The sequence below is a fragment of the Giraffa tippelskirchi genome, chromosome 7, assembly GCF_054371585.1.
Source record: "Giraffa tippelskirchi isolate mGirTip1 chromosome 7, T2T-mGirTip1v1.2.pri, whole genome shotgun sequence".
NCBI lineage: Eukaryota > Metazoa > Chordata > Mammalia > Artiodactyla > Giraffidae > Giraffa > Giraffa tippelskirchi.
The window spans coordinates 12,180,788-12,205,069 of NC_137281.1; the positions used below are offsets into that span (position 1 = coordinate 12,180,788).

Below are 24,282 nucleotides of genomic sequence, written 5' to 3' on the forward strand. Positions count from 1 at the left end.
CCCTGAGAGGGATTGTCGGAAGATCCTCTGACCAATCCTGAGGAAATCTGGTTCACTGATGGAAGCAGCTTTGTCTCAGATGGAAAAAGAAGAGCCGGGTATGCAATAGTCTCCAATTTTGAGACCATAGAGGCTAAGCCTCTGCCACTGGGTACTTAAGCCCAATTAGCTGAGCTCATAGCCCTGACTCGAGCTTTAGAGCTGGGAAAAAGAAAAAGACTAGCCATTTACACTGACTCCAAGTATGCCTTTCTGCATATGCGGCTATTTGGAAAGAAAGGGGCCACTCGACCACCCGAGGGTCCCCAATCAAACATGGTGATCAAATTCTTAGACTCTCGGAGGCAGTCCATCTGCCCACTGAGGTTTCAGTCTCCCACTGTAAAGGACACCAAAAAGGGAGCACGAAAGTGGCACGAGGGAACCAAGCAGCTGATCAGGCAGCTAAGAGAGCAGCATTACAGAACAATGACCTAATAGGGATTGCCACCTTAGTTCCACAGACTAATTTGCCAGAAACTCCTTCATATACTGAAGGTGAGACTCTTAAAGCTAAGAGTGAGGGCTTTCAAGAAGATCATACAGGGTGGTTGCAAAAGGAGGGACTCCTTTTTCTGCCTGGAAACCTCCAATGCAACTTGGTTAACTCCTTACATGCCACCACTCATTTAGGGAAAAAGGCCCTCCAAAGATTACTATAAAGGTCCTTCAGAGGAACAGGCCTCCAAACAACTGTAAGGCAAGCGGTCTCCTCTTGACCCACTTGCCAGTTAAACAAGCCCCAAGGAGCTCGAAGACCCCAGCTGGCCCAGCCCGCCCAACAACGTGGGACCTATCCAGGAGAGGACTGGCAGGTGGACTTCACACAGATGCCAGTTTTTCAAGGGTATAAATACCTATTAGTCATGATAGATACATTCACAGGATGGATTGACGGCGTTCCCACCCGGACTGAGAAGGCTGAGGAGGTGGTAAAAAAACTGCTCCATGAAATCATTCCAAGATTTGGTCTGCCCAGGTAATTACAAAGTGACAATGGGACATCATTGGACATACTTCTGAGGTCACCCAAGGGGTCTCTAAAGCATTGGGCATTACTTATTATCTCCATTGTGCCTGGAGGCCTCAGTTTTCAGGAAAAGTAGAAAGAGCCAACCAATTCTTAAAATCAGCGATAAAAAGATAACCCAGGAGACCTCCCTGGGGTGGAAGGAGGCTTTACCAATAGCCCTCCTCTGCACCCGTATTGCCCCTAAGGAACGGGTTGGTCTTAGTCCTTATGAGATGCTATATGGGAGACCTTTTGTTTATGTCAATGACCTCTTCCTAGATCCAGAGGTTCAGACCCTCCAGTCTTATCCATGGCCATTGGGCATTTCCAACAGGATATACACTTGTGGGGTATGAACCAGGACCCAAAAGACTCTAAGGAGTCACCACTCTATGCTCCAGGGACACAAGTCCTAATTAAAGGCTGGAAAGATGGGTCCCCAAAGGCTCAACTCCAGCCCACATGGAAGGGCCCCTACCCTGTAATACTTTCTACCCCCACAGCAGTCAAGGTACCAGGACATGCATGACTCCTGGATTCACTACTCACGAGTCAAGCCGTGGAAGAAAACAGAAGAGGACACTCAATCCACTTGTGAGTCCCTGGAGATCTCAGATACCTATTCAGTAGGTACTCAGATACCTATTCAGTAGGTACTCAGATACCTATTCAGTACTCATTCAGTAGAATGAGTGCCATTCTAATGAACACCCCCAAAATCTAGTTTCTGGGGGTAAGATTTCTCAAGGTAGCTCTAAAGAGCCAACACAGCTTGACAGATTGTACTCCAAAACAGACAGAAGATAGATCTTCTGATCCCTGAACAAGGAGGGACTTGAGCCATCCTGGCGGTGTGAATTTGGAATTGGCTAATGCCCCTGCTACTCCTTGTTATACCATATTGATGCTGCTTATGATTGTTCCATGTATTATCAATTGTCTAACCTGTTTTGGTCCAACCTGTTTTGTCTCTGCCCAGGTCAACAAGCTACAACATGCAGTGCCAGTTCAACAAGGATATAAAACTACGGCTGACCATGGAAAATATCAGTCACCCTTAGATGGACACCGCTGTGAGGACTCCGAGGCCTGAGACTAGCAAGAGGGGGAGGCCCAATACCCCTCGCCGTCCCAGTTCAGCAGGAAGTAGCCAGAAAGACCTCGACGCCCCTATTCCCAAAGAATTGGGCCTCCCATCTCTTGAGCGGGGAATGTTAGGTAGTTAGAATAGGAAACAGGAGTCCAAAATGGCGGTGGCTAAAAGACAAGGAAGGGAAAAGCCCACGAAAATAGAACAAAGGAAGGTCCGAAGACCTAAGTGAGAACTTTAGGTGGAACAACACGCCTGGCTAAGCCCGATTTGTATAAGGCAGGCCCAGAGGGAAGAAAAAAACATAAAAAGAGGAGCCAAAGTGCGCCCTCTCTCTCTCTCTCCCCCTCTCCGCCCCCCACCCCCGCCCCGCGCGCAGGGGCGTTCTTCTCTTCGTGTCTTTGGGTCAACGGTTGGCATGCCCTCATGCTTCGAGGATGGATTTTCCTGCTACTATCTAAATAAAAGAGCTGTAACACTGATTCGTCTAAGAGCTATAACACGGTCTGTCCAAGACCCGAGAGCTGTGACCCGCCGAGGGCTCTAATGTCCATCACTCCAAATCTTTGTTGTGACGAGACAGAACTGAGGACCATACACTCGCCTGACAGTGGGTTTTGGCTGGGTTCGAGGTTCGAGTTCCAGCACATGGATTCAAGTCCCAACCTGAGGTAAGCGGCTTCACCTTCAACATGTGCATCTGAGGAAATGTTGATCCCATCTGGGGAACATTCAGCTTCCATCTGGGTATTTCATTTTGGAAATTCCACCTGTAAGGTACCACTTGGACAAAAATCACAGGCTTAGAAAGAATTGGAAGGAGCCACTCTGAGCTTTATGCTTTCTGTTTTTCTCCCCCTGCTATAGGCTTTCATCAGCTGGTGAGGTCTGGTTTGTATTTGGTTCACTCATGTCTGATCAAAATCAGAAAACTCTTCTTTGATTCCATCAGATGACCTCCTAAGAAAAATTTTGGCTGACTGGTCGACCTGTAGTTATAAACCTGTAGGTAAGGGAAAGATATTTTAACATCGTGTGGTCACAATATTCTTTAGACACTAGAGAAAATTGATTGGGATGAAACTCTTGAAATTCCAAAACTGGCTATTTTTGCATGTACAATTAGAGAAAGCTGGCTTGATAAAATACCTTTTTTTTTTTTCCCGAGAACACTGACCCTGAGAGAACAGAAATATTCTAATATTCTTAGGAGAAACTTGAAGTTAAGCTTTGTCCTTAAAGTGTTAGGGAAAACAGAGACTGAAACTGCCTACCCTGGCCAAGCTGCATAGTAACTATTAACATATGTATTTCAAAACAGGAAGTCCTGGTAAGAAATGTGGAACTAACAAGCAACTACCAACTGGAAGAATACAGGAAAGGTCAAAAGGAGAGACATCGGTTCATATGTCCTGGTTACCAGCCTCCCAGAATCCTCCTTACTGGAATCCATCTTGGCTGAGTGATGTTTGCACCACCAGGAAGGACCCTAAGTCAGAATGATTGGCCAGAGAAAACCCAGAAACTAATACTATTACCATAAAACTTGAGAACTCGAACCATGTGGCGGAACAGTTCTCCTGGGTTCCCTTTCCCTGCTGCTCTCCCCCTGGGTGCCCCTTCCCAAAGAAGACTCTTGCTTTGTCAGCATGTGTGTCTCCTCATATGATTCGTTTCTGAGGGTTAGACAAGAGCCCTCTCTCGGGCCCTGGAAGAGGTCCCCTTCCTGCATCAAATGTCAACTCTTGTGGGACCTCTTCACTACAACTGACATCCTAACCACTTGGGGCACTCGGCGACCAGCTCGCCCACCAATGAACCAGATCCAGTGGCCGTAACTGGAACCTTTTGTCCCTGATCTCCTCCTGGCGCAGATGCCCTGACCAGGTAAGGAAAAAGAAAGTGACTTCTTTCCCCTTCCCTCTTTCTTTCCTCTTTTCAACCTCTCCTACCCTTTTTTTTCTTCTGTCCTGGTCCTGGATACAGGAGTCGGTTTGAAGGGCCTCAGCTTGATCTGAGTGTGGGAGCCTGATCACCTCCGGTGGGCAGAGAACTTGAATTCTGGTTCTGGTCTGGTATCTGGTCTCTGGTAGGGCCAAATTGCCGTCCTCCCTTCCTAGAAGCCGAGGGAAAAGCCTTATAACACCTGGGCATTTGCAGGTGCCAAGAAACATCTGTGTCAAGAAACATTGTCTCCCCTTTTTCCCTTCTTTCAACCTGGCGTCCTTGCCTCCCTTTGAACTCTGAAGGTCTGAGATATTTCCATTTACTCTGTTAGCACTCAGGTCTGAAGTTCTGTGTCTCAGTAGGAGGCTTTCTGAGAGACTTCAATCTTGTATTTCAGGGCGTGTCTGATTAGAACAGCTGGGCCTGTATGTATTTTATATTTTGTGTTCTGCATGGTGATGTGTGATGGCCATTCTGCCTTGTGAAGTGGGGTAACATTGTGTGGGGTCACTGTATTGTTTAGATTCCAGAGAAAGTTGATTTAGGCAAAACTCTTAAAAAACTCATTCCAAAACTGGTTCTTTTTGCATATACATTTAGTAAAAGCAAGCTTAATCAAACATCTTTTCAGAATTCTGACTCTGAGGGAACAAGTCCTACTTAGAGAACTTGATTTTCTCTCTCTGTGCCTTGAGACTAGGGCTCTCAGAAACACTTACTTAGACCATCTCTAATTCCTGAGACAGAGAAAAATAGGAAGAAGCCTTTAAAATTTTTACCTATTCCAACTGGTATTTATAAACTAGTGAATTTTATGTTACCTGATTCATGACTAAGTTTAGAAAATGAAGCTAGATCTCTCATTCTGTCTGTCTGGATATATGTATGTCTCAGTATGTGTCTTTTTCTTTGGATATTATTGCAGAGGTTAATTCATAAATGAGCTCAATTTAATTGGCTTAAAGAAAAGTAAGTGCTTACTAATCAAACAATTCTAAATACAAGAGAAATTGAAGTGAAAGTGAAAGTCACTCAGACGTGTTCGACTGTTGGTGACCCCACGGACTATATAGTCCATGGGATTCTCCAGGCCAGAATACTGGAGTGGGTAGCCGGTCCTTCTCCAGGGGATCTTCCCAACCCAGGGATCGAACCCAGGTCTCCCACATTGCAGACAGATTCTTTACCAGCTGAGCCACTAGGAAATTAAGCTAAATGAATTTCAAGTTCATGTGAACTAAGAAATATTCTGTATTAAATTAATACACGGTATTAATGTTTATTTGTTGATCTAATTAGTATAGCTATGTCTTCAGAGTCATCAGTGTGAAGTATAATACTTCTGTTCTACTTAGGTTTACTAGAGGTCAAGTAAGATCTCATTCTATCTGTTACAAACTTTTCAACAAGAAAAGTAACTCAATGTGGAAAAAACTTGTTAAGGAAAGTAAGCTATGTGTTTTCAGTAAGAGAAGCTGTGAGAAATGAAAAAGTACTGAAAAGAGTTATGCATGATCGGGATTTTCTAAGATTGAAATGAATTTAGTGAGTACATGGATTTGTTAGAAATAGGCTAGAAGACTGGATTTGTTTTATCCTTCCAAAGTATTCTTGAAATGCTGCTTTTGACAACAGGCTGTGCATTTCTTTGCCTTTAAATGATTTGCATTTGCTTTTGAGATCTCTTGTTACTTTGGTTGAGGAACAAATATTGTCTCACAGTGACTGATGATCTTATTTGACCAAGTATTTTAAAACATTTTGACAAGCTCTCCAAATACCAAGTTTTAATTAAATTCTTTTGATTTCCAGCTAACCTTGAAATACTTTAGAGCTTCCCTGAGGTATCTTAAAGAAAAATATTTAGGAGTCAACCCTGAATATTCATTGGAAGGACTGGTTGCTGAAGCTGAAGCTCCAGTACTTTGGCCACCTGATTCGAAGAGCCGACTCACCGGAAAAGATCTTGATGCTGGGAAAGATTGAAGGCAAAAGGAGAAAGGGGCAGCAGAGGATGACATGGTTAGACAGCATCACTGAGTCAATGGACAGGAATTTGAACAGACTCTGGGAGAAAGTGGAAGACAGAGGAGCCTGGTGTGCTACAGTCCATGGGGTTGCAGAGTCAGACACAACTTAGCGACTGAAAAACAACAACAAATTTGGTATGTTAAGTTAAATGTAATCATTTGTAATTCTGGTTACTGTAACCAAGTTTCTTTATTGATTACACTGTAATCAGATGTTTAACCATTCCTCTTAAGCCTTTCCTCTTAAGTATCTATAGATACTTTTGTACTCCGATGCTATCCCAAAAAGTGCTTCATCATCAAGGAGATTCATAGAAAGACTGTGGAAGCAGTTACAATAGTTCCACACGCTGGATGGTGACTGTGCAGGGATTCTGGCCCATGCAGATAAAAACAAGGAGCTGTGCTGCCCCTGGGGCCCCTAGATCAGGCATCCAGAGATTTTTTACTCCCTGACAGGCAGGGTCAATGCCCCTACTCAGTCTTGAAGCAGTTACAGAAGATGGACCATCGCCCCTCTGCTTCACATAAGAATATGGGAATAAAATCTCTGAGGGAGGAATGAAATAGGAGGAAAGAGGGCAGAACACAACCTTTAAAAGAATGACATAGCCATAGGATGTGATGAAACGTGGTTAGAACCAAGTAAGGCCAAGATGGCAGAGTCGACTTCCACTAGACCCTGAGCCTCAGTATATGCTCATTGTAACATATCAGCAAGCTAAGTGACCATCCGCCACCGCTGGCAAAGTGAATAACCATTGTTCACACTGATCTATGATTCTATCTGATTTAGTGTTTTAATCCCTTTTGCTATTTTTAACAAAACTTTCTAAATCAAATTCTAATGAAGTCTTCTTGACCCTTAGCTAACTCTGGGATGCTTCAAAGGGCCCCTGAAACAGGACAAAGAGAGATATTAAGCTAATTAGGTTCATTTGGTAGGTTAAATTACATGGGAAGTGTTATCAAATGAGTAATAAATCTTCTTAGGTTAGATTGTATGGTAAGTGTTACGAGTAATAATAGATATTCTAGTGATTATATGGACTTCCTAAAAATCTAGTCTATCCTAGTAAAATGTTATCAGTCATAGTTATTATCTGAAAGTGTTGTATGTCACAGCAGTAACCAAGCTACTTTGTCAATTGCACTGTAATCAGATTTTAAACATGCCTTCTTCTTTTGTCATTATAGACACAGTTTCACTACAATGCCTTTGCAAAAATGCTTCCTCTTCAAGAAGATATACAGAAAGAACTTTTGGATAAATACAAGTTTCTGACTTTCAGACCATAATGCTGAAGTGAGTAAGAAACTGAAAAATTCTAGTGAAAAACCTGATTGCTTCATAGAAGGTTAACAAAAGGACTGAGTGAACTGGTTATATTCACAGGACTGAGTGAATCTGGTTATAATTTTTGTGGTTTCTATCTGAAAATTTACTGGTTTATCATTTATAATGTTTTCTTGACTTCTTGGATTTTATATTTGGATCAAATGCTTTTCTAACATATGCATGATCTTGTGCTACTTTTAGAAATCAATCCCAATTGTTGAGTTAATGGCCAATTACTTGCATCTAATACTTTTGGGTTACTGTGGTAAGTTTCTCCACTCCAAGGCTCTAATTGTTTGGCCCTGAGAAAATTTATTTTAAAAGAAAGATTATAGTCATGCTCAGGTCACTATTGAAATTAGTAGATGAAATCCCCTCACCTGGCCAGTTAATAATGCCTGCCCTGGAGGACCTGCTGACGGTGGGCGTGGACCACCTGGAGTACCTCTATGGGAAGGCCTTGTTGCTCATCTTCTAGGGACTCCTGCCCTGGAGGGACACCATGCTGTTGTGTGCCATGCTGGATGCCCACCCCAAGATGCAGTGCTGCAAGGAGACCCACATCATCTCCCATGTGCTGGCCATGTACCAGGCCTGGTCCAAGTCCAGCCAGGAGAAGCTGCAGTTGGACGAGGTGGGCATGACTGATGAGGTGCTGGATGTGGCCCTGCAGGCCTTCAACCTGGAGGTGATCGTCAAGCACGGCAAGCTGGTCGGCACCCTCTGCAACCAAGACCCCTCCACACTCAAGCTCCCCATCTACCTGTTGCACCTCCTCCCTGCTGGTGGTGAAGGACAGTTGGGCCTCCACGTACTCCATGGTCACCTGCAACATCACCATTGCCAGCTTGAACCTCGGCAGCTACCACGACGACCTCACCAGGTGGAGCCAGGCCATGGAGGTGACATATGCCCTGTGCGTGGAGGTGGGCAAGGACAAATGCCTGCCTCTGTACTAAGAGCAGGGGGTGCTGCACCCTGGTGCTCCCTCTAGCTCATCCTTGACATCCTCCCCATCACCTGGAGCCGTACTGTCCTGTGTGACAAGGACCTCATCAGCAAGCCCAGTGGCATTTCCCTGTCCAAGATCGAGTGATCCACAGCCCAGGTCATCAAGCCTGTGGATCTGGAATCTCTCTCCAAGTGGACAGGCCACATCCCTGGAGATGTGTCCCAGGACATGGTCCAGATCGCCCCCATGCTGGCTCGGCTCAGCTATGACCCAACCCCGTCATCATCAACAATGCACACCAGGTCTTGAAAGGGGACTATAATCAACCAGCCAATCTGAAAGGCTATTTTCAGATGAACGAGAATAGCACCTTGTTAGGGAAATTAAAATGGAGGTAGTCTTGTTCAGGTTTCAGAAGTAGGGGAGCAAGCCTCTGACCAACTTCTGGCCTTTGCCTGAACTACATGCCTGCCCGCAAGCATACCAGTTGTTACCAATAAGTTAAGCAGCACTTTAGATAAGAAAGGGAGTGAGTCTTGGGAATTTCTTAAGCCCCTGGAGACCTGGCCAGTCCCCCAGGGTCTAAAGAATCTTGTGACTTACAAGGTGAAACAAACAGCATTGTAAAAGTTAAAGAAAAAACCAGAGTTGCACTTCTGCACATAAACTGATGATAATATCAGTTTGTGGCCTGGGATTACAAGCGGGAGCCCCCAAAGCTGCAAGTTGAAGTCTCACCCATGGGGTGGACGCACCACCTGGGACCCTTTTCCCAACTGGGACTCCGAATTGCTGTTATTTGGGGCTTCCCAGTGCTGTTCAAGTCTAGATGTAGGTTTTGACCCAATTTGGTGATGTATACACGGTTATATCTCTCTATTATTTTTATTTTTTTTTGTTGTTTAATGACTGTATATTGAAATTGTCACATAACCCACTATTAAATATTGAACTTGTCACATAACCCACTATTAAATATTGAAATTGTCACATAACCTACTATTAAATATTGAAATTGTTTAGTGTGTGTGTGTAATGAGTGGTTTCTCTTGTTAACAAATCCTCCAAAACTAAAATGAAAGTAAAACTTTTGGCAAAACACACCTTCTCCCTCCTAGGAAGCTCATGATTTTCAAATCTCTGTAAGTAGTTTTGTTGCCAGAAGAGAAGAAACTGCATTCAAGTGGAAATAGGACCTCTAACCCAAGCATATTTGCTTGCTATTCATCGCCAAAACAGAACTGCTAATGGGGAATGTATTTGGATATGTTTATAAAGGATGAATCCTTAGAAACTTACCTTGAAACACTCTTTCGGGACAATCCAAGGTAAAGAACCAACAGTCTGGAAATAGTCTGGCTTTTGGAACTTTTGTTGTTCAATTGTGTCCAGCTCTTTGTGACCTCGTGGACTGCAGCACGCCAGGCTTCCCTGTCCTTCACTTATCTCCCAGAGTTTGCTCAAACTCATGTCCCTTGAGTCAGTGATGCCATCCAACCATCTCATCCTCTGTCATCCCCTTCTCCTCCCGCCTTCAATCTTTTTCAGCATCAGGGTCTTTTCCAATGAGTCAGTTCTTCAAATCAGGTGGCCAAAGTATTGGAGCTTCAGCTTTAGCATCAGTCCTTCCAGTGAATATTCAGGATTGATTTTCTTTAGGATTGACTGGTTTGATCTCCTTGCTGTCCAAGAGATTCTCAAGCGTCTTCTCCAACACCACAATTCAAAAGCCTCAATTCTTCGGCACTCAACCTTCTTTATGGTCCAACTCTCACATCCATACACAACTACTGGGAAAACCATAGCTTTGACTATATAGACCTTTGTCAACAAAGTGATGTCTCTGCTTTTTAATATGCTGTCTAGGTTTGTCATAGCCTTTCTTCCAAGGAGCAAGCATCAGTTAATTTCATTTGAAACTTAGGTATTTTATATATTCCCCCTTGAGAACTTTTTTAAAGAAATGGATTTGCCATCCTCCTTAATTTGCAGGACCACCTTGGTAGCTTTGTTTGCTGGAACAAGGCTCACTGCCTGTGCCTCTTCTATTGACGCTTACTTTTAAACTCAAAGAATCTATCTAAGAGTTTAATATATGAGGCTCTCTTTGATTCCTCCTTTGTTCTGATCTCGGGTGGCCTCAGCCTCCAACGGCTTGAAGTGGAGCTTCAAGAGACTGAGATCCCAGAGACTGAGGCCAAGTCACAGCAGTGAAAACACCAGATCCTAGCCACTAGTGACAAGAGCCCTAGTCCTTCAGGTCTGCAGAACAGAATTTCCACCAAGACGGAAAGTAGTAAAGCAGGTAGAGCAGTTATTAAGAGGAAAAAAGTATAGTACTTGTGGATACACACATGGGCAGACTCAGAGGGAGAGTCCCTGTGTTGCATCCTCAGTTCAGTTTAGTTCAGTTGCTTAGTTGTGTCTAACTCTTTGTGACCCCATGGACTCCAGCACGCCAGGCCTCCCTATCCATCATCAACTCCTGAAGCTTACCCAAACTCATGTCCATTGAGTCAGTGAAGCCATCCGACCATCTCATCCTCTGTCGTCCCCTTCTCCTCCTGACTTCAATCTTTCCCAGCATCAAGGTCTTTTCCAATGAGTCAGTTCTTCGCATCAGGTGGCCAACGTATTGGAGTTTCAGCTTCAGCATCAGTCCTTCCAATGAATACTCAGGATTGATTTCCTTTAGGGTGGACTGGTCAGATCTCCTTGCAGTCCAAGGGACTCTCAAGAGTCTTCTCCAACACCACAATTCAAAAACATCAATTCTTCGGCACTCACCTTCCTTATAGTCCAACTCTCACATCTATACATGACTACTGGGAAAACCATAGCCTTGACTAGACGGACCTTTGTTGGCAAAGTAATGTCTCTGTTTTTTAATATGCTGTCTAGGTTGATCATAGCTTTTCTTCCAAGGAGCACACATCTTTTAATCTCATGTCTGCAGTCACCACTTGCAGTAATTTTGGAGCCCAAAAAAATAAAGTCTATCACTGTTTCCCCATCTATTTGCCATGAAGTGATGGGACCAGATGCCATGTTCTTAGTTTTCTGAACGTTGAGCTTTAAGCCAACTTTTTCACTCTCCACTTTCACTTTCATCAAGAGGCTCTTTAGTTATTCACTTTCTGCCATAAGGGTGGTGTCATCTGCATATCTGAGGTTATTGATATTTCTCCCGGTAATCTTGATTCCAGCTTGTGCTTCATCCAGCCCAGCATTTCTCATGATGTACTCTGCATATAAGTTAAATAAGCAGGGTAACAATATACAGCCTTGATGTACTCCTTTCCCTATTTGGAACCTGTCCATGTCCAGTTCCATGTCCAGTTCTAACTGTTGCTTCCTGACCTGCATGTAAATTTTTCAAGAGGCAGGTCAGGTGGTCTGGTATTCCCATCTCTTTAAGAATTTTCCACAGTTTGTTGTGATCCACATAGTCGAAGTCTTTGGCATCGTCAATAAAACAGAAGTAGATGTTTTTCTGGAACTCTAGAGTTTTTTTGATGATCCAACGGATGTTGGCAATTTGATCTCTGGTTCCTCTGCCTTTTTTAAATTTGGCTTGAACATCTGGAAGTTCATGGTTCACGTACTTTCGAAGCCTGGCTTGGAAAATTTTGAGCATTACTTTGCTAGCGTGAGATGAGTGCAATGGTGCGATGTGTGAGGGTTGCACCCTCACGGCAGTTTGAATTACTTTCATGGGGCATTTCTTCTGAGTTTTCTTTGGCCAAGCATTTTGACTTGCCTGGTTCACAGTCCATATTTGGTATATCTCAGGATCCTCCCATATGTGCACACACATCTCTTAGCCATGATGGATTCTACTGAAGGGACCTGTGGGTAACCTGGCCTTAGTTAACAATACTCCTGTTTGACCTCCAAGGAGCCTTTTTGTACATGTGAGGTCAGGGAGGTCTCCCAACTTTGAGAATGAGAAATATGTGGTCTGGGAAGGGCCCAGCCTCCTCCCTTAATTGTCCTGCTCTTCTTGTCTTGGAGCTTTGGTTCATAGGGAATGAATCTCCAGTCACTTTACCCTGGGGTTGGTGGGGGGAGAGGGGGCACCTACCTCCTGCCTCAGTTCTACTCAGTTTCAGGAATTTCTAGGGTTCCAGTGGTCAGGACACAGCACTTACACTGCTGAGGACCAGGTTCAATCCCTGGTTGCAGAACTAAGATCCTGCAAACTGCACAGCTCAGCCAAAATATACAGAAAAATAAATGTATTAAAAAAAAAAAAGACAACAGCTTCCTCACAAGACTGTCCCCAGCCTCCTTTGGTCACCAAATCTCAAAATCCCCAAATAGAAATTATTAGTGTGGCAAATGGGAGAAAAGGGAATAAATCTCAAAGGACCCATAGAATGTGGCTAATATGTACAACCAGGACCAAAAGCAGCCTACTTCTGAGCCAGAATCTAAGGAGTCCTGTGATAATGGACCACACATCTGAATACAGGCAGTGTGTCAGCATGGCAGGGGACTTCCCAGGTGGCTCAGTGGTAAAGAATTTGCCTGCCAATGCAGGAGATGCAGGAGATATGGGTTCAATCCCTACATTGAGAAGATCCCCTGGAGAAGGAAATGACAACCCACTCCAGTATTCTTGCCTGGGAAATCCCATGGACAGAGGAGCCTGGTGGACTACAGTCCATTCTGTCTGAAAGAGTTAAACACGACTGAGTGACTGAGCATGCATGAAGGTCAATGTGGGGACTACAAGTAACAGTGCAGTATAATGAAAAACTTGTCAAGTCATTGCCCCTGGTCCTGTGATTTCCCAAATTATAGGACTGTCTTTGGTGTTCAGGAGTTCCTGGACCCCTTCAGAGTTCATGCCAACACTATGGCTCAGCATGGGGGCCCAGTCATCCCAGTGACCAACCTTGCAATTAGGAGATGAAGCTTTGGGCCAGTCTGTCATCTAGGGGTGGAAGTAGGGGTAGACATTGAGTTCAATATCATGGCCCGTGATTCAGACACACCTGCTGATGTGATAAAACCCGAATGAACAGTCTGAACACCAATGATCCGATGAGCTTCAGCTTCAGCATGGCTGAGGGTGGTATGTCCTGACTCCATGGGGAGAGGACATGGGGGAGCTTGCATGTGGAACCTACCCTGTCTTTGACCTAGAGCTCTCCCTTTTGCTTCCAAATTGTGGCTCTTGGTATAATAATACTAATCATAAGCAGAGTATTTTCCTGAGTTCTAAGAATTATTCTAGCAAAATATCCAATCTGAGGAAGTCATGAGATCCTGAATTTGCAGCAACTAGGTCAGAAATGTGAGTGGAGGGCTTCCCTGGTGGTCCAGTGGTTAAGAATCTGCCTTTAAACGCACGGAACACGGGTTCGATCCCTGGTCTGAGAAGATCCCACATGCCTAGAACAGCTAAGCCCATGGGCCACAACTACTGAAGCTCATCCCCTAGAGCTCGTGCTCTGCAACAATGGGGAGCCAGAGCACTGCAATGAAGAGTAGCCCCCACTTGCTGCAATCAGAAAGTCCGCGCACAGCAACCAAGACCCAGCATAGCCAAAAATAAATTTTAAAATAAAAATTTTAAAAACAAACAAACAGGGATTTCCTTGGTGGGCCGGTGGTTAAGAGTCTGAGCTCCCAATGCAGGTGGCCCGGGTTCGATCCTGCGTCAGGGCACTAGATCCCAAATCCCACAACTAAGACCCAAGGCAGCCAAATAAATAAAATTTAAAAACAAACAAATAAGAAGACAATGAAGTATGAGAGTTTCATGGCCTCAGGCACTATCCGGGTCTCTGATCTCTCAGGTCTCCAGTACTCCAGGCACCACCCTCCAGAAGGAGGGTACATTATTGTATCTTGTACCTCTTTGAAAGACGCTTTATGGAGCCTCTGGCAGGACCTAATAAGAAAGCAGAAGTGCAGAGTCCTAGGAGCAAGGCCATGCCTCTAGAGCAATAGAAAAACAGCTTCTGTTTTTTCTATTTTTAAACAGGGGAGCCTGGCATGCTGCAGTTCATGGGGTAGCACAGTCGGACAGCACTGAACAACAACAATTTTTCCGTGGGTCAGAGTTTGGGGGGATGGTTTCTGGATGATTCAAGCACATTACATTTATTGTGCATTTTATTTCTAATCTAATGCTGCTGCTGATCTGTAGGAGATATCAGTCTACACGACCCGGAGCTTGGGGACCCCTGGGTTAGAGGATGATGCAAACCAGGGACATCTGTGACTTGCTTTCATAATATCTCAAGCACTCAGGTTTTCACTGATTGTTTTTTGGCACAGCAAGCTTGCCATTAGAGGACTCTGAATTTTCAAACAAAGCCCAATGCCGCAGAAACCCTGCAGCATCTCAAAATAAATCAATATTATAACCCGAAGAAAACAGGTGATTTCAGGGGCAACTGAGCTAGCATGCTTCAGCGACATCCTTCACAGCCCCCAGGAGATGCACACACATTACCTCCTGCTGGCCTGTCCTGTTCTGTGATCCCCAGCTCCCTCTGAACACAAGTTCAGGCTCTCAGACTGCACTCCCTGACCACAGCCAGCCAGCCTTCACAGAAGTCAAATTATCAGAAGGAAATTGCTCTGGATAGGAGCCAAAGGAGAGGAAAACAATGTTATGTCCCAAGTTGGTGGCCTTAATGCCTTCCGTGCTTTACTTGCCCGAGACATGTGGAATCTTCTCGAACCAGGGGTCAAACCTGAGTCCCCTGCATCAGCAGGCAGATTGTTACCCACTGTACCACCAGGGAAGTTCAATACAACCTTCATTATGTTGAAAAATTTTATCAAAAGCTTTTTCTGCATCTATTGAGACGATCATATGGCTTTTATTCTTCCTGATTGATTTGCAGATATTGAAAAATCATTACATCTCTGGGATAAATCTCACTTGACCATGATGTAAGATATTTTGAATGTATCATTGGATTCTGTTTGCACTATTTTGTTGTGGATTTTTGCATCTGTGTGCATCAGTGATATTGTAGTGTAATTATCTTTTTTATCTTTCTGGTTGTGGTATCGGTATGATGCTGGCCTCATGGAATGTGTTCAGAAGCATTTCTCCCTCTGCAATTTTTGGGAATAGTTTCAGAAGGGTAGGTATTAGCTCTTCTCTAAATGTAGACTTTTGTTTGTTGGAAGTTTTTTAACTACTGATTCAGGGAATTCCCTGGCAGTCCAGTGGTTAGGACTCTGTACTTTCCCTGCCAAGGGCCCAGGTTCAATCCCTGCTGAGGGAGTTAAGATCCTGCAAGTCATGCAGTGCAGCAGAAAATAATAATAAATAAATAACTGATTCAATTTCAGTACAGTAAGTTCCCTAAATGCAAACAAGTCCCATTCCAAGAGCATATTTATATGTCTAATTTGTTCATAAGTCCAACAAATTTAGCCCAGGTACCAAACTAACACAATTGGCTAAACAGAACTGGACTGTAATAGGTCTATAATACTTTCCACACAACTAACAAACAGAAAACAAACACAAAAAATGAAGAAAACATTTCTAATCTTACAGTATAGAGCCTTGAAAAGTACCATAGTACAGTACAACAGTGGGCATACAGGGCCTAGCATCAAGTGAAAAAGCAAGGAGAGTTACTGACTATCTTTCTAGTTGGGAGAGAGGATATTCCCAGAGAAGTGAGATGTTGGCAGATGTGAGAGTCTGTGCTCCCCCACCCTGGCCCTGACCCCTCTGTCTGTGCCTCCCCCCATCCCAGCCCTGCTCCTCTTGGCTATTTCTGTGTGTTAAGGGGTGCCCCCCTTGCTGGGCTGAGCACTTGGAAGGGCAAACTTTGTGCTTACTTGGTCATTGCTGGATGTAGCTCAGTAAGTGTGGCATTGAGGACAGTACCAGAGGAGGGGGTGCTGCCCACACCCACCCAAACTCCCTGAGTGTTTGATGAAGGTGACTCCCCCATAGATGTCACCTCTATGACCCAGGACATGGCCCAGAGCAACTCCCACCCAGACATCAAGGGCTACCGGACATGCTGTTCTTTTTTTTTTTTTAATATTGATTTTTTAATTTGGTTGTGTTGCGTCTTCATTTTTCATTCAGGATCTTTCATTGCTGTGTACAGACTCTCTAGTTGTGGCACTCAGGCTCCGCAGTTGCAGCGCGTGGGTTTAGGTGCTCCTTGGCATGTGGGATCTTAGTTCCCCGAACAAGGATCGAACTCGAGTCCCCTACGTTGCAAGGCTGATTCTTAACCACTGGACCACAAGGGAAGTCCACTTGCTGTTCTTGAATAGTAAGCATTCCTTCCCAAATCGCCCCCATCGGAGAGCTGTCTTCCTGGGCATCTCTTCTAAGAATGTGGAGTTAGGCAGGAGTTAACATAAGCAGCCCTAGTTCTCTTAGACGGCTATCTGCAGATACCCGCCCATCTCCTGCAGGTGGCGCTGTGACGCATTTGCATCGCGTCGGGGAACACCGATGAACCCTCGCGGCTCATCTGCTCACACCCACATTCCGTTTTCAAACGTCTGAAATAGTGCGGCGCAAGAGAAATACAGTGGGAGCCACTTATGTAATTTGAAGTTTTCTAGCAGTCATATTTTTAAATGTAAATAAGAAATGGGTGAATTAGCACAGAAAAGATGCTCAACATCATTGATCATTAGGGACTGCAGCCCGTCAGGCTCCTCTGTCCATGGGGATTCTCCAGGCAAGAATCCTGGAGGGGGTTGCCATGCTCTCCTCCAGGGGCTTTTCCTGGGATCGAACCTAGGTCCCCCGCATTGCAGGCAGATTCTTTACTGACTGAGCCACCAGGGAAGCCCAATCGTTAGGGAAATGGAAAGTAAAACCACAATGAGGTAGCACCTCACACCCGTTAGGATGGCTATCACGAAAAAAAAGAAAGAGAATAACAAGTGTTGGCAAGGGACTTCTCTGGTGGTCCAGTGGTTAAGACTCCGCACTTCCAACGCAGGGGGCATAGGTTTGATCCCTGGTTGGGAAGTAAAGTACCACCAGCCTCGGGGCACTACCAAAAAATAAAAATAATAAAATAACAATAAGAATAATAAAATACTAGGAAAAAAAAGAAGTGTTGGCACGGAGGTAGAAAGTTTGAGCCCCTGAGCACTGTCATAGGGATGGGGATCGTGGTCGTGGTCGCGGTCGTGGGGATGGCAAATGGTATAGTCAACAGCACAGCACTTCTCAAATAATTAAACAGAATCACCCACAGTCCAGCAATCCCACTTCTGAGTATATACCCAAAAGAATTTTTAAGAAAAGACTTCCCTTGTCCAGCGACTAAGGCTCTGTGCTCCCAATGCAGGGGGCCTGGGCTCCATCCCTGGTCAGGGAACTAAATCTCACATGCCACAACTAAGACATGGAACAGCCAAAAATATATGTATATATATTAAAAAAGAAAGAAAGCAGGGATTTGGACAGATATTTGTATACCCTTGTTCAGAGCGATGCTATTCACCATAGCCAAAAGGTAGAAATGACTGAAGTGCCCAGTGACAAATAAACAAAATGTGGTTGTTCATACAATGAAATATTATTCAGCCTCAAAGAGAAAGGAAACTCTGATACATGTTGCAACATGGATGAACAAACCAGTCAGGAAAAGGCAAATACTGTGTGATCCCATTTACATGAGGTTCGTAGAGAAGGCAAATTCATAGAGACACAAAGCAGAAGGGTGGTTGCCAGGGGCTGGGAGAGGTCAGATGAGGAGTTGTTGTTTAACGGGTACATTTTCAGTTTTGCAAGATGAAAACACATTCACACCACAACGTGAATGTATTTCACACTACTGAATTGTAAATTTTAAAATATGGTTAAAATGGGGGCTTCCCTGGTGGCTCAGTGGTTAAGAATCCACCTGCCAGTGCTGGAGACACAGGTTCGGATCCCTGGTCTGGGAAGATTCCACGTGTCTCGGGGCAACTAAGCCCGTGCGCCACGGCTACTCAGCCAGTGCTCAAGAGCCCGGGAGCCGTACCTACTGAAACCTGTGTGCCCTAGAGCCGGTGCTCTGCATCAAGAAAAGCCACCACAATAAGTCTGTGCACCGCAACTAGAGAGCAGCCCCTGCTCTCTGCAACTAGAGAAAAGCCCGTGCAGCAACAAAGACCCAGCACAGCCAAAAATAATAAACAAACACATTAAATTTAAAAATACACACACAGGGCTTCCCTGGTGGCTCAGTGGTAAAGAATCTGCCTGCCAAGGGAGGAGACACAGGTTCGATCCCTGATCTGGGAGGATCCCACATGCTGCAGAGTCACTCAGCCTGTTCGCCACAACTATTCAGCCTGTGCTCTAGAGCCAGGGAACTGCCAACTAATGAGCCCACACGCTGACACTCCTGAAGCACACACTTGAGAGTCCGTGCTCCAAAACAAGAGAAACCTGTACACCGCAACTAGGGAGTAGCCCCTGCTCACTGCAACTAGAGAAAAGCCCACGCAGTAAGGAAGACCCAGCACAGCCGAAAATAAATAAATAAATATTATTTAAAAAAATACAAACACAAAAACAACAGATAGGAGAAAGGCACTCTGACCTCCCCTTTGGTGGTGGTTTAGTCACTACGTTGTGTCCGACCCTTTAAAAATGGTTAAGAGGGTAACTTTTATGTTATGTGTTTTACCACAGTAAAAGAAATTTACAAATAAACAGATGAAATTAGCTTTAGTCATATGTTTATTTATCCCAACATACCCCAAACATTATCATTTCAAGATGTAATTAATTTTTACAATTATTGAAATACTGAATATTCTTTTTATCAAACCCAGCTTGGAAATTCAGCATGTGTGTTACACTTACAGCAGATCTCAGTTAGAGCTAGCCACTTTCCAAGTGCTTAATAGCCATCTGTACACATCTCCATCATATTTGCAAAGGAACCAAGAGTTTCTCTGCAAACCTCCCACAGCATCTAGAAACACATCCACCATTCAGGGACCCACCCCTCAGTCTCATCTCAGACACTTTCAGAGAAAGCACTTCTCAAGGAGCACGTAACAGTACCCAGTTGGGCATCTGCAGGTCAATTTGACCTGCAAATCCCTCCCTTCCCCCGTCTTCTTACATAAATTTGCGTATCATTCACCACGTGTCCATTGGAAGCACACTGGCACTCAGATAGTCATCTCAAAGTCAGGGGGGCGGTGGTGGCCGGAGACTGGACTGGAGGCCCCCTCCAGTTTCCCTTTCAGCTCTCTGTCCTCCTCCTCTTTCTCGGTGTTCTCTGCCTCCTCTTCCAGGAAGGCCACCAGTTCCTCCCGCAGTGCCCCCATCTCCAGTCCCAGGCTGCACAGCTGGCCCAGCAGCTGGACATCCACTCGGCGGAGGTTCCCCTGGGGTGGGAAGGGGCAGTCATGGGCGTGATGGCAAAGGGTTAGTGTGCCTCTGCCTAGAAACCTGGGTGGGAGCAGCTCCCAGCTCAAGTCCCGACACAGATTTTTTGCCTAACCAAACTTTAGTCAGGATCTTGAACATTTTCCGGGGCCCATCAATACGTCCTTGTATCAGTAAAATCCAGTTTTAGCAAGAATCCTCCTCTTTGTATGTTTTGGGCTTCCCTGGTGGTTCAGACAGTAAAGAATCTGCTTGCAATGCAGGAGACCCCGGTTCAATTCCTGGGTCAGGAAGATTTCCTGAAGAAGGGAAAGGCAACCCACTCCAGTATTCTTGCCTGGAGAATTCCATAGACAGAGGAGCCTTGTGGGCTATAGTTCATGGGGTCATAAAGAGTTGGACGCAACTAAGAGACTAAAAACACCCTCTTCCATATCTGACCAGATTCCTAGTCCTCCCCCCTCCCCCATCCCCCAGGTGATGGCTGATCACCCTGGCCAGCCTTCAGCAAGAATCCTGCTAGATCAGTTTAGTCAGACTCCCCCCTTAACCCTGAGGTTGCCTCTTAGGAATTTTCCTTCTTTTTTCCCCTTTCAGCTGTGCCACTTGGCATGTGGGATCTTAGTTACCCCACCAGGGATTGAACCCAAATCCCCTGCATTGGAACCTCTCTGAGGCTTAACTACTAGACCTCCAGGGACATCCTAGCCTCTTAAGAATGTTCTATCCCCTGACCCTGCTCCTTGGCTGTCAATTCCCTATTGCCTATGCTATATTCAGGGTTCAGCCCAATTTCCCTGCTCTACTAAAAAATCCCATCACAGGGGGTCTTTATACCTACAGCCTTGCCATCTTTAACAGGTGTCATCAATTACTTTTTCTTTAACAGTCCTGGCCCGCAGCATGCGGGTGGGACCCTCACTGTGTCCCTGGACTCTCATCCTGCTTCTGTCCTGTCTCCCACTGTCTCAGTCTCTCCATTTCATTGTCCCTCGTTTTCACCACCTCTCTTGTTCTCTCTCTGTGTCTTGAGCCTTAGTCTCCGTCTCTCTTATTAGGTCTCCCTCTCTTGCTATCTGTCTCCATCTCTCTGTCTCTACTTGGCTGTCTTCCTCTCTATCTTTCTAGATCCTGTCTTTCTGCCTGTCTCTATCTCTCTGCCCCTGCCTTTGCCTTTCTCCATCTCTGTCTTTCAGATTCGATATGAGCCTGTCTTTGGCTCTCAGTCTCTGCTTTCCATCTCTTGTCTCTCTCTTTCTGGGTCTCTGTCTCTATTACTGTCTCTGACTCTTAGTGTCTTTCTGTGTCTATCTGTCTCCATCTCTGTGTGTATCTGTCTCTGCCTCTATTTCTCTATTCCTGTCTCTCACTTTCTGTCTTTCAGTCTCTGGCACATTTTATTTTCTTTCATCCTCATTCATTTATCCACTCCCCACTCCCCCATCTCTGATTCCTCTGAACCCCTCACTCACCAGCTCCTCCCAGATCCACAGCAGACTCTCCCTGGCACCTCCAGCGCCAGCGCCTGGGGACGCGAGGGTCTGACCCACTTTCTCCACTGGGGGGACCCCTCTCAGGGCCCGCGGGGGTGGGCCCAGCCCCGGGGGCACCAGTCCAGCCTGCCTCAGCTGCTTCCACAGCTCCATAGCCTCTGAACTGCGGCAGCCAGTAACAGGAAGTAGCAAGGTCCAGAGTGACCTAGCCCCTGGGAAGCTGGGGGCGGGGGGGAGGGGAGTAAAGGGCAGTGAAGGGTGGGGGAGCACCCCTTGGCATCCCAAAGTCCGTTCTCCACAGAGAATCAGCAGCTTCGTGTGTGTGGGAGAGTGTGTGTGTGTGTGTGTGTCTGCGCGCGCGCGCGTATGTGTGTGTGTGTTTTAATGGAAGTGTAACCTCAGGTCTGCTCATTGGGATCCAACTTCAGCCCCTCTGGTGGAGGTCAAACTCCACCCCTCCCCGCCTCTTCTCAGATGGACCCCTCACGGGTGAGTGGCTGCCCCGCCTCTTCTCGCCCCGCCCCTCCTGGGTCCCGCCCACTGCTCCTCCCCAACGCCCCCTGCAGCTCTCTCCTCCACTTACCTCTATCTTCCCCTGGTTTGATCCTTGCCCCTCTTCTCCACTTTGGCCCTTGCAGGACTTCCCAGCCCGTGTGCCTGAGGAGCCAGGAGTGGCTTCCAGGAGAACGATCCCTCAGCCGGAGTGCCTTGGTGTCCAGGCTGCTGGCCCAGGCTGAGCAGCCGTTCTACCAACCCTGCACTTGTCCACAGACATTATCACTAGCAATTCAGGCCCCGCCATGGACTGTAGCACATCAGGCTCCTCTGTCCTCTACTACCTCCGGGAGTTTGCTGAAATTCATGTCCACTGAGTTGGTGATGCTATCTAACCATCTCATCCTCTGCCACCTCCTTATTCTTTTGCCTTCAATCTTTCCCAGCATCAGGGTCTTTTCCAATGAGTTGGCTCTTCACATCAGGTGGCCAAAGTATTGGGACTTCAGCATCAGTCCTTTCAATGAATATTCAGGGTTGATTTCCTTTAGGATTGACTGGTTTGATCTCACTGCTGTCTAAGGGACTCTCAAGAGTCTTCTCCAGTACCACAATTCAAATGCATCAATTCTTAGGCGCTCAGCTTTCTTTATGGTCCAACTCTCACATTCGTACATGACTACTGGAAAAACAATAGCTTTGACTAGGCAGACCTTTGTTGGCAAAGTGATGTCTCTGCTTTTTAAAATGCTGTCTAGGTTTGTCATAGCTTTTCTACCAAAAAGCGAGGGTCTTTTAATTTCATGGCTGCGTCTATTAATTTCATGGCTGCAATCACTGTCCATGGTTAGCATCTAATATCTGTTAGGACTTCCCTGGTGGTCCAGTGGTTAAGAATCCGCCTGCCAATGCAGGGGACACAGGTTTGATCCCTGGTCTCGAATGATCCCACATGCCTTGGAGCAACTAACTCCCTGTGCCACAACTACTGAACGTGCACACTCTAGAGCCTGTGCTCCACAACAAGAGAATACACCTCAACAAGCCCACACACCACAACAGAGTAGCTCCTTGATTGTCACTACTAGAAAAAGCAAATCCTTCGTGCAGCAACAAAGACCCACCACAGCCATAAATAAATGAACAAATTAAATACACTCTTAAAAAAAGAAAATATAAATCAGACCATGGCATGCCTGTGCAAATGGAATAAGGCACAGCCAATTTCTTGCCCACTTCTCTGACCCAGTCTCCCACACCTCTGTGCAAGCTGGTCCCAGCTCTGGGCCTTTGCACTGGCTGTTACCTCTGCCTGAAACACTTTTCCCTCAGGCCTTTGAATGGCTGTTTCCTTCTCATCCCTCACCTCCACTTAAAAGTCACCAATTCATAGAGGCCTTTACTGATGGCCCTGTGCCTCAGTCACTCCCTATTATATGGCTTGTTTTTATTTGCCTCTCATCAAACACTGTCTGAAATTATCTTGCTTATTCATTTGTTTCTTAACCATCCTCTCACTGACTGGAATGTTGGCTCCATTCCAGGAAGAGCCTTGGTTCCATGGTAATCTCACAACTCAGAACAGTGCCTGCCACATGGTAGGGACTCAGTAAATATTTGTAGAATGAATGAACGAGTAATTCTATCCACAAGACTTCATAATGAATTTTCCCTTGAGATGTAGTCTTGAACTCCAAACTGAAATTGCCAACACATCACAATACTAGTCTTGAAATTCTGCCTCTGTCCCTTACCTTGAAGTCTAAGATCTCCATCTATTCGACCTTTCCCTTTCCTGACCCTGCTTTAAAGAAAGATGCGGGACTTCCCTTGTAGTCAGGAAGATAAGAATCCACCTTGCAGTGTTGGACACACCGGTTCAATCCCTGATCCAGGAGGACCCCACATGCCTAGAAGCAACTAAGCTCATGCACTGCAACTACTGAAGCCTGCTTGCCCTAGAGCCCATGACCACAACAAGAGAACCCAAAATGGGACCCAAAATGAGAAATAAAGAAGCTCAAGTATGGAAACTAGAGCAGCCCACGCTCTCCACAACTAGAGAAAGCCCACCCGCAGCAACGAAGACCCAGTACAGACAAAAATAAATAAATATTTTTTAAATTAAAAAATAAAGATGTGGAGTTTCTCAGCACATCTTTTTCTGTTCTAAGGAAGCATTAACAGCTAGTTAGACCTAGAGGAACAGGAAAGCTCACAGGGACTGTGAACGCAGTTGGAGGGAAGGAAGGTACTCCAAAAGTCCTCTCCTAAGGGAAAGACTGTTGGGTCCCATTTTAAGGCCCATTGGAAAGGGAGGTCCAACAGACTGCTAAACCCAAGAAGAGTAATAAGTGTGTGCTGCTTTAAGAAGTGTTATTTGAAAAAAGGGGGAAAAGACCTAATGTCTCCAAAGAAGACATACTGATGGCTAACAAACACATGAAAAGATGCTCAATATCACTCATTATTAGAGAAATGTAAATCAAAACCTCAATGAGATATCACCTCACACCAGTCAGCATGGCCATC

The 24,282-nt window shown here is 45.5% G+C and overlaps 1 protein-coding gene and 1 pseudogene across 2 annotated transcripts; one reads left to right on the forward strand and one right to left on the reverse strand.

Moving 5' to 3' along the window:
• The first annotated feature begins 2,030 nt into the window (after window positions 1-2,030).
• On the forward strand, window positions 2,031-8,900 carry LOC145515543 (protein-tyrosine sulfotransferase 2 pseudogene; annotated as a pseudogene). The gene is made up of 4 exons (XR_014060913.1): window positions 2,031-2,812; window positions 3,463-4,028; window positions 5,901-6,253; window positions 7,316-8,900. The product of XR_014060913.1 is annotated as a protein-tyrosine sulfotransferase 2 pseudogene (transcript).
• Window positions 8,901-19,087: 10,187 nt separating this feature from the next.
• On the reverse strand, window positions 19,088-21,783 carry ERICH4 (glutamate rich 4). The gene is made up of 2 exons (XM_081516199.1): window positions 21,235-21,783; window positions 19,088-19,761 (listed from the first exon to the last, which is right to left on the reverse strand). The coding sequence occupies exons 1-2, from the start codon at window positions 21,406-21,408 to the stop codon at window positions 19,543-19,545; spliced, it is 393 nt and encodes a 130-aa protein (XP_081372325.1). The 5' UTR covers window positions 21,409-21,783; the 3' UTR covers window positions 19,088-19,542.
• Window positions 21,784-24,282: the final 2,499 nt, after the last annotated feature.